General features: G+C 47.1%; 1 protein-coding gene across 2 annotated transcripts; it reads left to right on the plus strand.

The window, feature by feature from the left end:
• The first annotated feature begins 200 nt into the window (after positions 1–200).
• coq8aa (coenzyme Q8A, genome duplicate a) lies at positions 201–15,971 on the plus strand. 2 transcript variants are annotated; one of them, XM_068577218.1, is made up of 17 exons: positions 201–456; positions 5,005–5,104; positions 5,820–5,902; positions 6,031–6,323; positions 6,424–6,601; positions 6,696–6,762; positions 9,564–9,638; positions 10,410–10,535; positions 11,674–11,759; positions 11,876–12,016; positions 12,421–12,502; positions 12,643–12,736; positions 13,291–13,432; positions 13,616–13,723; positions 13,810–13,875; positions 14,000–14,086; positions 14,177–15,971. In XM_068577218.1, exons 2-17 carry the CDS (start codon positions 5,011–5,013, stop codon positions 14,471–14,473), a joined length of 2,019 nt encoding a protein of 672 aa, XP_068433319.1. In that variant the 5' UTR covers positions 201–456; positions 5,005–5,010; the 3' UTR covers positions 14,474–15,971. The 2 variants fall into 2 exon arrangements, with proteins under 2 accessions (XP_068433319.1, XP_068433320.1); XM_068577219.1 differs by lacking the exon at positions 201–456 and adding an exon at positions 734–878.
• The last annotated feature ends 1,438 nt before the right edge of the window (positions 15,972–17,409 follow it).

The following is a 17,409-nucleotide window of genomic DNA, read 5'->3' on the forward strand; positions in this document are numbered from 1 at the left end:
AACTGTCTCGTGGCCTTTTTTTATCATTTTTTTTATATCATCTGTATCATTACAATGCATGTACATGTATGGATGCTGTTTAAATATATGTATGAACACGGAAATGTGTGCTGAACCAAAGTGGGCGTGTCCAAGCAGCGTAATGCCACGCATGCGTGGGTTGCGTCAACAGCACGGCTCTGGTTGCTGGTTGGTAAATAAGGTTTGACCTCGTGGTGGAGACATACTGGATTAAACACTACTGCCTGCAGCAGCAGCAACAACAAGAGGAGGAGGCCGAGTAGACACCTGCAAGAAAACAGACCCCCGCCCCACGCCCCTCACCCCACGCGTGAACGTCCTGGTTGTCCGCACGTTTATGCAAATTAGACAGAAGGGTCGTTTTAGTTGGACTCGCGCGCGCCGCTGACCTCGTCCGACAAGAGTTAGAAAGACAAGCGGAGACGACGTTTACTGGTGAGTGTCCACTATCACGAATGCTTCCTAAATATTAAACATGCTTTTAAAAATATATGTATGTAAATAGATATATTTGTTATTATATTATGTTCCTGGTTTGTGCCGTTTACAGCTGGTTCAACAAATCCTGCACAGCTTGCGGACGTGCCCGTCGTCCCTCTTGTAAACTTTACCGAGCTTACGTGATTTAATTCCTGGTCCGTTACTTTTACAACAAGCTCACTCATTTTTTTGTCTTCTTATTCTTTAATTTCAGTCGTTTAAAGCAGCTTTAATGACGACCAGTTCAACAGGGTGGCTCGTCTTTTTCCTTGTGTTGTGGCAGTGAGTCTCGGGGCTACACGCCCACGAGGAAGTTTCTAACCACAGGTTTGGGCCACGTTAGTTGGTTTGAGGGATTTATCTGCGTCGCACGTGAGGTAAGAGGTTTAAACCTGAAGCATATGCTGAGCGAATCCCTTTGAATGTCATTCCTATTAGTACACTTGCATTCATCTTAGTACTTTTGATCTTTTATTTCAAATCAATCTTTAACATTGTTTCAAGTACTACGAAATGTATACGAGTGGTACCTTTTTTAATGTGTGTAAAATCTTCCTATAATGTAAAAAAAAACTTACTTAACTCTGACACATATTCAATATTTGTAATGTGAGCAACCTCGTACATTCAGTACATGTACTCTGCATGTGCGTAAAGAGTATTTAGATCACTTCAAATGAGAGGTGTGTAATGTGATCCTTGACTCCTTTGCCCTCTGATAGCGTAGAAGTCTTAGTAGAGGTTTTATATCACAGCCAAGAGGTTGCAGCACAGAAATGCCAACGACACAAAATGTCTGAGGTCATTTCCTTTTTTGAGATAGTTTGTCCATCAAATGGCACTGACAGGTTTATTCAGAACAGGCTGAACTTTGTCACGACGCTTTCAAACGGGATCCTTATCCGAAAGGTTTGTTTATGTTACGTTGGGCGACGAAGAAAAATAGTTTTTCATGCTTTTCATGACTTTATGAGCTCACCTCTAGTAAACAGGAGATTTAAAGTGGTGCTATTGTGTTGATTAAGTGTTACTGATTTGTCCATTCAATCGAATAATACGCTAGTAGACTAGAGTAGAATTTCTTTCTTTGCCTTTTTTGTTTTTTAACTCTCAAATAATGGTAATAACTTCACATATCCAGTATTTATCACGCAATTAGCTGATAATTACCACTGTGTTGAGGCCAATGCCGGTGCAACACCTCTCCAAATGATTCTATTCGAAGCCGTCCTGTAAATAAATAAGTAATTTACTTAACTAAATAAAGAAATGACTGAAACCGATGAATAGTTGGCCATTTATTTAATAGTTAACAGCCAATGGATCTATCACTCTGGACTCCCCTTGTGTATTGCCGTCTTTCAGGAAACGTAGTTTTCCTCACGTTTCACCCCGTCAGCGGTGGCGAAGCGGCCGCTGCGGTGGTTGAATAACGTGGGGTAAATATTCCCGGCGCTTGGATCCGGATCAGCGGTTGAAGGGCAGCGGCTGGAGGCCGCCGGTAAGCCGCGAGATGTACGGCGCTCAGATATAGACGCATACTGCTGCGACGCCCGGCTATTTCCATAGCAGTGAGTCAACGGCTCGCTGAGGGCAGAGGAGCCCAGACAACAACTGAGGCTTAGCTGTGTGTGTGTGTGTGTGTGTGTGTGTGTGTGTGTGTGTGTGTGTGTGTGTGTATTAGCCATACAATACCATGTACCAACACAAGCCGGGCCTCACAAATACCTTGTCATGACCTCTTGTCGTGGCCTTTTTTTAGTTCTCCCCTCATTTTAATTCAGGTTATACAACGATCAGGTGTCCCTTCTCTTTTAGTTTACCTTTTCTTCTTTAGTATGCAGAGGAAGAAAAGCAGCGTGTAAACACAGACCGAGGCAACACACCCACATTGACAGATGGGAAGTTGCTCAATCTTTTTTTTTTTCTTTTTTTTTGCAATGAACAGCAACTTCTTCCTCATAGTATCAGATTTTGCAAGTTGAATTTGCTTCGACAGTGTTTGCAGCTCTGAGTCCTGCAGAAATGCACACACGTTTGTAGATAAACATTTGCCTTCTGCAGCCCTGTGTTGCTGCTTTGTGTGAAAGGTAATCTTCTTGAAAAACATATTCGCCCATTTCTCGTTTCTCATCACATCCCAAATCAATTAATGAAATGCTCAACGGAAAAAAAGATTTGAACACACCTGGGACTGTGATAGAGCCGCCCGATCATTTCATTCGGTAATGATTGGACGGGCTTCCCTGTCCAACAGCTGGGTGTGCTAACAATAGCCACGCTCATTGTTTACATTCATAATTATATGGTTAGGTTCATAAAGATCAATTCGGGGGAGTGGCTTTGGAGAAAGGCCTGAAGGGACAACGAGTGTCGCTGGATTTAGCATCTTTTGGGACTAATGCTGCTTTAATTGGAGTTAAAGGCGTTGCAACACCAGGCTGCTTTATTAATTATTTTTTTTACTAGTTTCTCAAGGTTACTAATCCTAATCTTAACGGGTTCCTTTGCCTCATTATCGACTCCATAGCTTTATTCCCAGCCAATGAGGAGCTCGTGCAGGATCTCGCTGCATTGTTGAGCTGACTCAGCTTAGCGCCGTGATAATTGCTTTGACAATAAAGTACAAAGCACCTTTTCTTTCATTATATATGTCATTGATCTGTAAATCATGCCGTAACCTGCAGTATAACCGCTTCTACTCTGTCTGCTGAAGTCGGTCTTCTCAGTTTTTCCTTTTGTGTAACTGGAGAAATGTTGGGACATCAAATCATGAATTTGTGCACTTACTCAGCGCTTGTGTGGAACCGTAGTCGCCCGATGACATCGCTGTGTGTCATCTGTGAGATATTTTGTTGGTTGGCGTGAACTACGCTAGTGAGAGCACGTAGCTGCTGGACAGAGGAGAAAGGAGCCTCAAATGTTAAGCCCCTTAGAGGCGGTCTCGCCCGGCGTTCGGCCCTCATTGTGTGCGAGAGTCGTCACACGCTGAGTCAGTCCGTGGTTTCCCAGAATACAACGCAGGTCTTTTGTGCTGCTGTCTTCCGAGCGGCCAACATTACTAATCAGAAATAACTCCAGACGGCACTTAATCCAGGAAAAAAACATCTTTGGACAATATTTAGGTGGCCCGTGGATGTTGAAGAAAGAACTAACGAGCAACTTTCACTGTTAAATTAGTTCTAGTGGAGTATTGTTCTGTTTCTTTCTAATTTACGCTTTATACTTTCTCAAGTTGGGGTTTGCTTTTGATCCTTCACCTTTTTTCAGGGACCCGGCTAAAGTCAAAAACTAAAGCTTGTCGAAGAGTCTTTCTGTTAATTACGGTCCGGTGTTTAATTAACGATAACAGAAAAACACGATCGTCCAATAATTAGAATACGATGCAGATCAGTGTTTTCTCCCGTCCAGCGTCTGAAAACACAAGTGTGGCCCTGAAGCAGGACAGATGACCCACTTTCTGACTCGGTGTGTGTGTGTGTGTGTGTGTGTGCCGCTACACGCACAAACACACACTGCTTTTGAAGCGGCTTTTTCCGTTGGCCCGAATCCCAGCTGAGCTGTGTTGAAGCATGTCGTCACACACCCACCGAAGAACAAGAAAAAAACACACTCAAAAAACACACACTCGGGAATACTGCGTCTCGGGAGGAGAGGAATGCAGTCGCAGCTCCGTTGAGAAGAGAGACGGACAGGTGAGAGAAGTGACTTGAACTTCAAACGGACCTCGAGATTTGTTCACATGCTCGTTATCGCAGCGTCAGCTGTTTTGAACTTGAACTTTGTTGAACAAAAAGATACGCCGCGTAGATACTTCGGAAAGGAATTGAATACTTTGAGATGAAACCTTTTTGTTTTCCATGAAAAAAAACCCCACTCTGGCAGGTGCAGAGAGAAACCTGGAGAGGTGAAGGGTGACAGCAATCCTTGTGCACGGAGGGAACCGTGCACACACATTCACTCATGCACAGAAATAGCTGGTTGCAGGCCGCCGCCAGCAGCCCTTCCCAACGCCTCCCTCCTAGTTTCCAGTGACACAGCCAGTCTTCAACCTCATGCACATTTCTGCGCCGCACACATGCATGCACGGCATACCGCCTTTCCTTTCTTGTGAGTGTGTGTGTGCGAGTGTGTGCGTGTGTGTGTGAGTGTGGTGCTCACCCAGGGGTTGGAGGTCCTGAGTATTTATAGACAAAGTGATAAAGTCATGGTCACCTCAAGATGTGACAGCTGTGTGTTCGCCTCCAGTGTTTGGCAACAGAACGCTTGTTGACGACAGGTTTTATGCCTTCCAGTCCACCTCTACGTCTTTGTCTTTGCGTTGTCACGCATTTTGACATCTTACCTGATTTTTTTTGTTTTGTTTGTCTTCACTCTGGTCGAACAGAATGTATTCCTCCAGGCTTCCAGGTCTACTGTGTTCAGAGAGAGAGATGCTGCATATTTAACAGGGATATTTGTAATTCTGTTCTTATTTCCCTGTCCTCGTCTCTGTCTCTGTAGTCCGTGATGGCCGGTGACATGATGCTAGTGATGCGAGGCTTGGCTAAGTTGAGCCAGGCGGTCGTGGAGACCCAGAGCAGCACCTTGCGCAGTGGAGCCGGTAAGTTCAACACACCTGTTGTTGTTTGTAAGGAACCCATAAAAGAGGGAAGGGTCACATTGACACCTAGCCGATAATACTCTCCATGGATTTGATTGTAATAAAGCTTCTTTGTTATCAGTGACTAAGTCGTTTATGCCTCCATGGAGACACAAAGTCCCTTCTCTTCTCTTGTCCCTCATGGGATCATTTTTTTAAACAGAAATATGAATCGTAGTCAACGGCAAGAGTCAAATATTTGTTTAACCTGTTTAATTGTGCCACGAGTTATACACATTACATTTGTCAATTTTAAAAGATCATTTGGCGACACAAGAAGCTTGTAGTTTATAACCGCTCGACATCTCTCGTGTACGTCACCGACACAACATGGACGTCGCTCGCTAGCTGTTCCACGCACACGTGTACTATTATCTTACCCGATGTGTTTTATCCAGCAGCTTTTTTTCAATCAGCCTGGAGATTATCTTCTGAAATGTACAAACATCTTAATTCACAATTTAAAAAAGGATAATAAGAAAAGAAAAAACCCATTGAGCATATCATTTACTTGACTTTGTTTTCTTTCTTTTGTAAATTCCCCCCACACGTTTAATTCCTAAATTTGACTCTGACCAATACCAGTGACATATAATGTTGCTGTATGTTTAGTTTGTAGTGTACCGAAGAGCTAACGAAGCTAACAACATGATTCATTTTGTTACTTGTATCTCAGGGCTCCCGGGCGTTGGCGCCGCCGTCCAGAGCGTCCAATCGGCTGCCGAGCAAGGCCTCTCTGCCGCCATGATGACGATGCAGGTGTGTGCGTGTGTCAATACTGCTGTGCAAATCGGCTGCATACGTTCAGCATTGACAACAACAACAACAAAAGAATGCTACGAGTGTGTTTTCTTCTTCTGAGAGTCTGCACGTGTGCGTCCGTCCAGGCGCTGACCGGCCAGCAGCAGCAGCAGCAGACGTCTTCATCGGAGTCCGAGTACGACTTCCCCCAGGACGACGGCGCATTCGCAGAGTTCAAGGAGGACGGCGTGGACTTTGCGGCGGATCAAACGGGAAGCGGTTACAATTTTGCGGCCGATCACAGCGCAGCAGCAGCAGCAGCAGCAGCAGCAGCAGCAGCGGGGAGCCATGTCGGCGGCAAACAGTCGCTGTTTGACGGGTACAAAGACCCGAGCAAGCAGTTCAGTGGACACACCAGGTCCCACCACCAAGACGCCAGGTAGGAGCCGTCTCCGTTGCACTCGAGCGTACACGCGCTCGTGCTGCTGTTTTTGGAGACTGGAGGTAAATGACTTTTTTTTTCTTTTTGGGCGCGGCAGGCACTTCTACAACCGCAGTCTGAACAGGCATCTGTGGGGACAGCTGTACTGTCGGCATCAGGCCGGTCAGCTCAGGAGCTACCACCAGGACCCGTCCACGGTCGGAGGGCTGACCGCCGAAGACATCGAGAAAGCGCGACAGGGCAAGAAGGTCGGGATGAAGTCCCACAAACAGATGGTGAGTCTTGATCCTGTCTTTTGAAACTCCAAACACCAGTGATGTGGAGAGAAAAGGGTCTTTACTGGGTATTTATTGGGTCTTTCTTCTTTAGTTGAGTGACAGTGCCAGAGAGAGGAAAGTGCCAGTGACTCGGCTCAGCAGACTGGCCAACTTTGGAGGTACAGTAATACTCTTTGTTACTCTGTGTCGAGCACGTCTGCAAGTGTGACTTTTTTTTTTCCCGTGGATACACACATTTCAGTCTGTGCAGTCGGTAAAACAATGATTTTAGTATCTAGAGAAGCGTCTTCACGGGGTTAATATGTCCAGGGTGCAAAATACCCGGTGGCCAAGTTAAAGTCCAAGATGAAAAAAAGACATTTTAGTGACGGTTGCAAGTGACAAATAAATGTCTTTTGGGATTTTAGAGGCCCAGCTGGAATTGTGCTATTGAGACTATCAGGGTGTCTGAAGTGTCAATCAAAGGGTCCTGGACATCCTATATTTCTGGAAAGACAACACAAGAATAAAATGATGAGGCTTCTCTCTGGTTGGTTTAATAACAAACATTGTGTTCTTGCTAGTTCTGCAAACCCGTCCCTGTCATCGAGTGCAGTGATTTTCAACCAGTGTGCCACGCGAGAGATCGATAAATTTGACTTAAACGGTCCAAAAATATGTATAATTTAGTTTCCACAAATCATGTTTCCACTGTTGAGCGTCTGAGACTGCAAGTTAGTGGCTGGACTAGTGATTTAAATACTCCTTATTAACCACATATATGCTGTATCATGCTACAATGGGACATTTTGTAACTTTGTTTGGTTGTGGGAAGCTGGAAAACACCGCTCTGGTGTGACTGGAACCAGCCTCCTCCTCATGGAGCTGGGGGCCTCTGGGATCCGGGCTGTCGGTGTTGTGTCAGCAGCACACGTCCTTCCCACAGTCTGTACTGTCCATAATGTCAAAACAACGCCACTGAATGCACAGCCGAGCGTTGAGGGGAAATAAGACAAAAGGTAAACGTGCAGGAACGTCAGTTCCTCAAAGTGTGTTGAGTCTTAGGACGCACCTTTTTGGATTTGAATGACCCGATGACCTCCACCCGAGACGCAACCCTGCTTGAAACCGCCAGCTTTAACACATAATATCTATAATACTGTAAACATAACTTGCTTGATAACTCCTGCCTCCCACAGAAGGGCAACATGACACTGGACTTGCCTTTTTAAACACTACAGAGTAATTGGGTCAAGCGTTTGTAACCCCTATCAGTGGACGTTGGTTATTGCCGAGATAAAAAACCTTGATAGTCAACGACAGGAAGAGAGTCCAGCATCATAAAATCTGTGAGAGTTTGTGTCGCAGATTGTTGTGCGTTAGTTAATCTTCTGTCCAACCATGTTGCCTGTTGTCTAAGCCTATTAGCTGTGACACAAAGCACAAACATGACTGCCGAGGGTATCTCTAGAAATCTGAGATTTAAATGATTTAAAGCTACGAAATCAATTCTCGAAAAAGTAATTGAAAAGGTCGCGTTATCACATACATGCAGAGGTCTGAGTCTCCAAGTCCAATGCACACAGGATGTTACTTCATTCAAAAGCTCACTTCATTCACACGAGGCGCTCTGAAACCGGCACAACCGGCAGCACACAGTTGGACGTGTGAGTCGGCAGCTCGCAGCTTCACGGCGGATGACGGATCAGCGAGCAGGTGGCTCAGGAGGTGGCGCGGAGCAGCCGGGGTAAACAAAACCGCGCTCGACCCAGAGCGGCGTCTCCAGCGCGCGGCAGAGTTCAGCCGCTGCTCGTTCCAAACCAACGTGACTCGTACAATGTGCTGTGTTGACACTGGGAACATTTAGGAGGAGGGGGTCGGCCTCTGGCTGTCCTTCACTCTCCCGCAGTGTTTGTTGACAAAGTCGGGCTCGACTCGCAGGCTCGCAGAGCGAGTGGAGATAATAAATGCAGGTTTTAGGCAGTTCAGGTGAGAAAACAAGCAGCATTTATGTGGAATTACAAGTCTGTTTGCATGTTTTCTGGTGACGGCGACTACAGCAGCTGCTTGGACGTCTCCATCTCCATCTGTTGCATGTTTGAACGGTTTTTGGGAGGAAACAGGAATATACATTAAGTGTAGTATATTAAAGTATCAAATGAACGAACAGAAATACTTTCCAGCGTGTTTAAAACGCTGCAGCAGCGTTTTAACTGGCACTAAACGCAGAGATCATATCGCCCATATCTGCACAGATTATCAGTGAGATCCTGATTTAATTTGAAGAGTTTTTTTGAGACCCAAAGGTCTAGTTATGGTGCTGACTTTTTAAAGAAACTCCTTATGCGCTGGAATACAGCCTTGGATCTCCAGGATAATCGTTTCAAAAACTCTTGTGAGTCGCTTGCTTGTGAGTCGCACTCAGCCGTCGGCCTGTAAACGCGCCCAAAAGTGAGATGACCCCGATTAACGCAGAGTTCACATGTTTGGCGAAGGCCCGCTCGTAATCAAGTGACGAGTCCTCGTTTGTCCGCCCGTCGTTCTTTAGATGTCAGATCTGTCGCCGGAGAAGCCGACTAACCGATTATGTAACGCTGCGTTATGTAAAGTGCCGAGCTCGGAGGAACTGGCTCCCAAACAACCCGACCGTGACTCGCTAGAATAAACCTTTTCAGAGGATTAAGTTTGTCCGGAGCTTAATTGTGAATATATTTAGACGACCACGTCCTCTGTTGGGTCATCCGGCCGTGTTTTGTTTTGTCTCGTGTGTCCGGTTCCGCGTGTCGTTCTCATGAGAGTGACATTCCTCACAGGCGACGACCACAACACTGGTGACATATTCTGACAGGTTCGGGGTGAAAGTCGTACCGCTGGCTCACGAAAAGGATGTTTTTCACGGCGCCGCAGCACGACAAGGAACACTATCATCATGTCTATTTTGTCATGTCACTCAACTTGTGTCGCGTTGTGTCTCCGTCAGGTCTCGCTGTCGGTTTGGGGATCGGCGCCCTGGCAGAAGTCGCAAAGAAAACCATGAGACACAATGGTACAGCAGGTAACACTAACCCACTAACGCACTCGCACTCGCTCACACGGACCGGCTGAGCTGCACGTGTTGCACTCCTTTTGTGTCGTTGCACTCCTTTGTGTCGTTACCCACACTGTGCGGTGTTTAAATGCCCTGATAGAGTACACGTCTGAGAGTCCTGTGCCTGTAAGGACAGGTATTTCTGCTTATTTACAACTGCATTTTTTTCAGTACCCATCCTTTTTTTTTGCGCATGTCGCGACACGCAGAGCACAATTGGCGATTTGTCTTGCCGCCTCTCACAGCAACCCGCCGCCTAAACGAACCTTCCCGCCGCTCTGCACGGGGAACCCGCTCGTGCCGAAACACAGCGAGTCTGAAGCGGCGTAGGAGAGTAAATATGTGGCGCTTGTGTGCGTGTGCGTGCGTTAATCCTAGCAGGGAAGCTAAGAGCTCCTGTGTGTTTGTTGTTAGTCTGTGTGTGTGGGTGTGTGTGTGTGTGTGTGTGTGTTAAATCGATGTGTAAGCCTCTCAAGGCAGCTTCAGACGCACTAAAACGCACTACCTGGTGACCTACTGACACATATACTCACACACTTCTGCAAACACATGCACATATTGTACTTTAAACTATTGATGCGTATCAATCTCCTGCACACAAAACAATTGTTTTACATTGCTACAGGATATAACACGTAATAAAAAGATGTGGCTCCGTGGTTTGACTCTAGTCCTGAGACACTGGTGAAAGGAGACGAGGACCGACCCCCCCCCCCTCTCTGTTTCGTGCTCCCGCAGGTGAGAAGAAAGGCGTCCTGGACTCCAGCCCCTTCCTGTCCGAGGCCAACGCCGAACGCATCGTCAGGACCCTGTGCAAAGTGCGAGGAGCCGCGCTGAAGCTGGGACAGATGCTCAGCATTCAAGGTGCGCGGCGGTTATTTCGGACCGGGGTTGTGACATTGCACCGTTGCCGCACGCCGGCGTAAACACGCAGGTAGCGGCGGCTGAGAATAAGTTGTGATGCAATTCAAAGCCGGTTTGTTATTCGCAGCCACGTCAAGCCAAAGTTCAAGGGCACGAAGCCGGCGTCGATAAACCCGCTGGCAGAGAGCCGCCGGGGCCGGATCGGGTGACGCGGCTTCTTGTTTATCGCCGTTTTCAACACAGGCTGCTGACTTTTCGCCGTCTTCTGGCAGAGTTCAGAAAACGTTAGCGTGTACTTTACACACACACACACACACGCTGCAGTGTAGGAAATTTTTTTTTTTTAAAAAGCCACAAACGCAGTAGGAGGAGGGAAAAGGACGTCGGCTGCCCAGTGTTTGCTAAACAGGCTCCAGCACAGTGGGGTGACCTTCGTGCGGTTATTTACAGAACGGGCAGAGCTTCGCTCCGTCTCCGAGGTGCTGACAGGTTGATTCTTCAAACTAAAAAGGTTGATTTGGAAAATGGACGGAAATGTCAAAGTCTTTTGTAGCTGAACAAACAAGCCGCTTCCTGCGAAGAGGTCGAAAAATGACTTTTAAAGTCTCACTTGACTTGGACCACTGAAACTGGAGTAAGTGAATCTGCAGGAGAACAATCCTGACAATGCCACGTTTGTGCTTCCAACCATTGTACCCTTTACTCTTTGTATCCAGTAAATAACAACCTTGAGAGGTCAGGAGCTATTTTAAGTTTGTAACACTGATTCCTCACATCATCAGCAATGTCCTTGTACTTTTTATTTATTGTACGGGATCTTGGTGATTTCCTTTTTGGCTTATTGCGATTCTTTGGCTTTCACTGTCAAGTCAACTCGGCTGAAAGATGAAGTTTCAGGTTTGGGAAAATGCCCAGACCGTCAGTATTGTTCACGTAACCCATGTTCAAGGTGCCCAAAGCAACGACCACACCCGCAGTTGACGCGCCGCCGGCTGCTCGTACCGCCGTGTCCGACGGCGGCGTTTCAGCATCGAGGAAACGAGCCGCGTCATCAGTTCAGCCGGGCCGTCGCCTCCGAAGCGGCCAGCCCCTCCCGTCCACTGCAGACAACGGACTCACGTGCGTTTCTGCATTTCAGACGACGCCTTCATCAACCCCGAACTCGCCAAGATCTTCGAGCGCGTGAGGCAGAGCGCCGACTTCATGCCGATCAAGCAAATGACGGTACGCGTCGCCTCGGGCGTCGACGTTGTCGTCGAGCCGGCTGTGAACTCCCCTCTACCTCCACCGGGTGAACACAGTACCCTGATAGTAAAAAAACATGGTGTCCGTCCCCACAGAAAGCGCTGAACAGCGACCTGGGTCCGAACTGGAGAGACAAGCTGGAGTCCTTCGAGGAGCGTCCGTTCGCGGCCGCGTCCATCGGACAAGTTCACCTGGCGAGGATGAAGGACGGCAGGGAGGTGGCCATGAAAATACAGGTACACTGGGAACGTCTGTGTGTGTGTCTGTGTGTGTGTGTGTAGTACATTCTCACCTTTACAGATCAGAATTGCGTCGGTAATGAGGTGTCGAAATGAGATTGTTATTTTATGCTTTTTCAGCCTTTACAGATTATCTGTCTAATTGCCGCCTTCAAGGTTTAATATAAATGCTTTTTAAATTAGGGAAGCGATTTGACGGCGACATTACAATCTCCCGATGGAGAATAAATGCAGTCGCCGTACAGGCTGTAATTAAATTATACTACAAAGATGCATGAACGGTATTTCAAAGTGAGATTCTGAATAATAAAAAAAAGACTCGCACAAAAGATGCTTTTCCCTCCAGTAATGATCCAATCAAAGTAAACCAAACTCTTTCCGTCTGTTCGTTTTGTTGCCAGTACCCCGGCGTGGCGCAGAGTATCAACAGTGACGTCAACAACTTGATGACGGTGCTGAGTATCAGCAACGCCTTGCCCGAAGGTACACATTCACAAACCCCACAGGCGCGCTCGCCCTCTTCAGTCACGCAGCGGCGGCGCGAACGGGCACAGCGTCACGCTTCATTTCTCCGTCTGCGGGCTCGTTTCCCGCGGCGTGCTGTTGTCTTCGTCTCCCCGCAGGTCTGTTTCCAGAGCACCTGATAGACGTGATGAGGAAAGAGCTCGCGCTCGAGTGCGACTACATCCGAGAGGCCGAGTGCGCGAGGAAATTCAAGTGAGTCTTCAGTAGAGTCGTTTGTGCATGTTTCTGCGTAATTGCACCCACAAACCTTTCGTTTCCTTTCTGTATTGATGACGTACATATTCATAATCGTTCAGGAGCAGCCGGTGGCAAGTGGGTTACTCGCAGTTATATTATCTTAATACTGTGTTGGATTAATTCATTCAAAAGCAAGAGTTGGATGCGATTTTAAGGTGTCACACTGCTTGTGCTGCTTAAAATACGAGCATATGGATTAAAATGAAATATCAAAGATCGAGATTCAAGCTTAAAAAATGATGAAGGCCAGTTTGGAGCTTGTTTTTGTCGTTGTGCCGGGAATTAATCACCAAATTAATCAATCAATTAATCACAAAAGCCTTCTGAACGCATGGTCGACTTGCAGAAGAGAGCCTCCTGTCACACAAACGCATCTCTCTGGCTCAAGGTCATCCGAACCACTGCCACTGCCAGCTGCGCGTGCCAGCTAAATATGAAAATATATAGATATGACATGCCTCGCGTCACCCGGATCAACGTCTTTGTACCTCTTCGTCGTTGTGACCCAGGGAGCTGTTGAAGGACCATCCCTTCTTCTACGTGCCGGAGGTGATAGACGAGCTGTGCAGCAGCCGCGTCCTGACCACAGAGCTCGTGCCCGGGTTTCCCCTCGACCAGGCCGAGAGCCTCACGCAGGATCTGAAGAACGAGGTGCGGCTGCTGGGCGTTCAGCCGAGTGGCGTGCGCGTTCAGAGGGATGTGTGTGTTTGTCTGCGTGCGTGTGTGTGGGAGACATAACTAGTTTCTTTCTAGTCCCGCTCCCCCCCCCCCCCACCCCTTCTTTCATACCTCAGTGCAGTAAACGTCTCCTCCTCCTCCTCCTCTTCGTCTCAGATCTGCTACAACATCTTGCTGCTGTGCCTCCGAGAGCTGTTTGAGTTCAGGTACATGCAGACTGACCCCAACTGGTCCAACTTCTTCTACGATCCGCAGACGCACAGGGTGAGTCCGTCTGCAGGCCGGAGGCGACTGTCACTGAGCGGTGAGGGTCGAGGGTGATGAAAGTGATCTCTGGATTGTCTCTCCAGGTGGCGCTGTTGGACTTTGGCGCCACGAGAGGATTCGACCTGAGCTTCACAGACATCTACATAGAGGTCAGACGGTTTATTGGCTGAATCAAACGTAAAGCTGCAGTTTACTCGTGCCGGACGTTTGTGCGGCGGTTTAACTCGCGGTGACCGGCGATGGGGAAGTGATTTGTGCGTTGTGTGATTGTAGATAATCCGTTCAGCCGCCGAGGGCGACAGAGAGGGAGTCCTGAAGAAATCTATCGATATGAAGTTCCTGACCGGATACGAGTCCAAGGTAATATTCCTTCTTTCTGCGTCAAAAGTGACCCGTATTCCTGCGCAGGACGGTCCATTTCATTATTTTTCTGCCCCTTCATGTCCGCAGGCGATGATGAGCGCCCACGTGGACGCGGTGATGATCCTCGGCGAGGCCTTCGCCTCCACGGGCGACTTTGAGTTCGGCTCCCAGTCCACCACGCAGAGGATCCACAACCTCATCCCCGTGATGCTCAAACACCGGCTGACGCCGCCGCCCGAGGAGACGTACTCGCTCCACCGCAAGATGGGCGGCTCGTTCCTCATCTGCGCCCGGCTCAACGCGCAGCTGCAGTGCAAGGACATGTTCCACACGGCGTACCAGAAGTACTGGGAAGGCCGCACGCCGCCCTCTCCCTCGGCCTGAGCCGGCCGCCGCCGCCGCCGGGGCCGCTAAGGCGGTTTGGGTCGGACAGATCGGAGGGGCCAACGGGCGAGGGGCACGTCGGTCGAGGAGGGGTGAAAGCAGCAACTTATGTCCCACTTTGGGACGCCCCCTACCACTAGCACTTACTCGTAATTACAGACATCTTTTTCTTTTTCTTCTTTTGTTTGAGAGCGAGACGCCGACGCGGCGTTTAAGAGCGAACTCTCTCCACGTGGCCCCCGAGAGGACGGAGAGGACGGAGAGGACTTGAGGACGGACGGACGGGACAAAACGGCCTCGCGCGTAGTCGTTGAGGTGTAGAAAAACAAATTTAATTTTGGAATTTTATCTCTTCACTGATGATTATGCGATATTTTTATTTTATTTTTTTTTTGCTTTGCTGTGTTTTGTCGAGCTTTTTTGGGGGGGGGGGAAATCGGAAAAGTCACGTGTCGCTTAATAAAAATGTATTAAGCCAGAGGACTGAACTCTAAATTGAAAAGCGGCAGTCATGTGGTCACAACCGGGAAGATTGATTAGATTGATCGATACATATCGATCACATCGCTTCGTCTAAATGGAGACGGCAAAATAAAAGGGACAGTTTTTTGATCAGAGCTAAATTCTTTGTCAAGAGGTTCAGGTTGCTGTATTAATTTGTGTAAAGTGTGACAAACTGTAATTTGTCAGCGTTCACACACAAGAAGGGCTGACTTTTACCGTGTGTATTTACTGTATCGGTGTGTCCTTTCCTATGATTTCTGTTGCCGTTTATGACTTTTAGCTTTTTAGGGACACTTGTAGGATCGACGTGTTGAACGATCCTCTGGGTTAAAGAGCGATTTTACCAAGATTGTGTTAAAAAAAAAAAAAAAAATCTATATAGAGCATCTGCTGTAGATTTCTCTTCAAACTTTGAGCATCATGAATCCAGTTGATTACCAACATGTTGGCAGGAAGGCTCCGAGCTTTATTTCACGTTTAGCTCTCGTCTCTTAAACCACACGAATCCACGTCGCTCGCTGTCGTAAAAGCCGAGCGCGTCGACCTGCGCTCAGTCGTGAACGCTAATGAGCCGGCGAGATGGAAGGAGCTCGTCCCGATGTCGCCTCGCGGGCTCACCTGGCTCCCTCCGGGCGGTAATCTCTCTCCGCTCGGCGGCGGGTGTGAAATCCTCGCCGTCACCTGGCTGCTGTGCGACTGTGAAAAACATCTCTGCTTCTGCTGTGTGTGTGTGTGTGTGTGTGTGTGTGTGTGTGTGTGTGTGTGAAACTCAGTCGTGACGGCCTCTGGTGTTGAAACCGGGAAAAAAGGAGAAGGGAAAAAAAATGGGAATAACAACACGGTGCCTGTCGTCTCCAGTGGAAGGCTTTTTATCTTTTAAAATATCGACTTTGTATTTCATATCGAGACTCTGAGAGAAGTTTAAATGTCCCAAATCAAACTGAAAGTTGTGATCCCCGATGTTGAATGAAAAGAGTAAATGTTTGATACGCTGGTCTCGTGGCTCTGTGTTGTCTTTTCTCTGTTTGATACGAGGCTTTAAAGGACTGCCGCCCTTTTTAAGAAACATTAAATAATGTCAGCTGAGTTAAATAAACATGGAGCTTCATGTAAATCACCCAGATTTTGAGATAAAATACAGTAGAGAGGGAGGGAGGGAGGGAGAGAGAGACTGTCTTCCTTATTTAGCAATGTCTGGCCAGCAACTGGGGGGGGAAACTGGCAGAGAGCCTGGGAAATGAGAACACACAGATATTCACAAAATATACACATGTACGTAAACATACAGGCAAAGGAGGCGAGCCAGCCGTCCCACAGAGTGAGTGCATGTTGGTAAACCTCCCCGACGCCTTTTCCTCTCTGATTCTACGATACGTGTTGCATATTCTCACTTTTTCCAAACGACTGCGACGCTGAAAGAGTTCAGCCCGTTGCACATGAAGGTGGATTTGTTTGATTTTTATGCGAGCAAATTTGTTGTTTGTAATGAAATTATCTCCAAATCTTTGCTCTCAATTCTAAAAAATTGTGTTTTAAAAAAAAAAAAAAAACCCTCAAAACGCAAATTTGCTCCAAAAAAAATAAAATAAAAAAACCCTCTCCAAAAAAAATTGCTAAAAAAATGCTCTCAAAACAAAAAAAACAAAAAAAAATTGCTCTAAAAAAAACGCTCTAAAAAACAAAAATGCTCTCAAAAAACCTGCGCTCTTAATCCAAAAAGTTACTTCTTTTTTTTTTGAGAGCAAAGGTTGTTTTTTTTAGCGTTTTTTTTTTTTTATAGCTATTTTTTTAATTGAGAGCAAAGATTTGGAGATAATTTACTTACAAACAAGAAATTAGCTCGGGAAAAAAAAGACACATCTACCTTCATAGTTGTAGTTCACCTCGGCATCCAGCACGCGGCGCTGTTGTGTGTGTGTGTGTCCACATGTATCGACTACTAATGCAACAAAAAAAGCTCCCATCGGTTCCTGAGTTACCGACATCAGCCCCAATAAAAGAGCACAACACAAGCAGCCTGAAGCCAGCCGGGTAATCTTATGAAGCTTATGAATCTGGCAGTGAGCGTAATTGCTGCTTTATTAAACAATATCCTGTGAGCAGAGGCGGGAGCGGGAAACGATTGCACAAAGCAGCAGCGGTCATTAGATGCTCGTGGACTCCAATATATCACATTGATGTGACTGTGTCTAAATAATCCCATCCTCACGAGCGGATGATGTAACTACAGGATTGAGGCAGAACGCGCTAATCACAGAACGCTCTCATTTTGTAGGCCGCCAACCTGACGATCTTCAGCATTAATTAAGTATATTTTTCACTGCGAAGGGTTTAATATTCTTCTGGAAGCACAAGCTTGCCAAGAGATCCGTGCATTTGCTCTAATCCCAGTCAAACGCCATCTGCTGTTTTCCCAGAATACGTGATCTGAA

The sequence above is a fragment of the Clinocottus analis genome, unplaced genomic scaffold, assembly GCF_023055335.1.
Source record: "Clinocottus analis isolate CAN_PGR_092001 unplaced genomic scaffold, fCliAna1.0.p SCAF_15, whole genome shotgun sequence".
In the NCBI taxonomy this organism is placed as follows: Eukaryota; Metazoa; Chordata; class Actinopteri; order Perciformes; family Cottidae; genus Clinocottus; species Clinocottus analis.

What these genes read in the sequence shown, in the direction of transcription:
- coq8aa (XM_068577218.1), top strand. Translation starts at nt 5,011, where the DNA reads ATGGCCGGTGACATGATGCTAGTGATGCGAGGCTTGGCTAAGTTGAGC. An exon ending in TGAAGTCCCACAAACAGATG is followed by an intron (nt 6,602 to 6,695) that starts GTGAGTCTTGAT and finishes TTTCTTCTTTAG; the next exon opens with TTGAGTGACAGTGCCAGAGA. An exon ending in AGGTGGCCATGAAAATACAG is followed by an intron (nt 12,017 to 12,420) that starts GTACACTGGGAA and finishes TTTTGTTGCCAG; the next exon opens with TACCCCGGCGTGGCGCAGAG.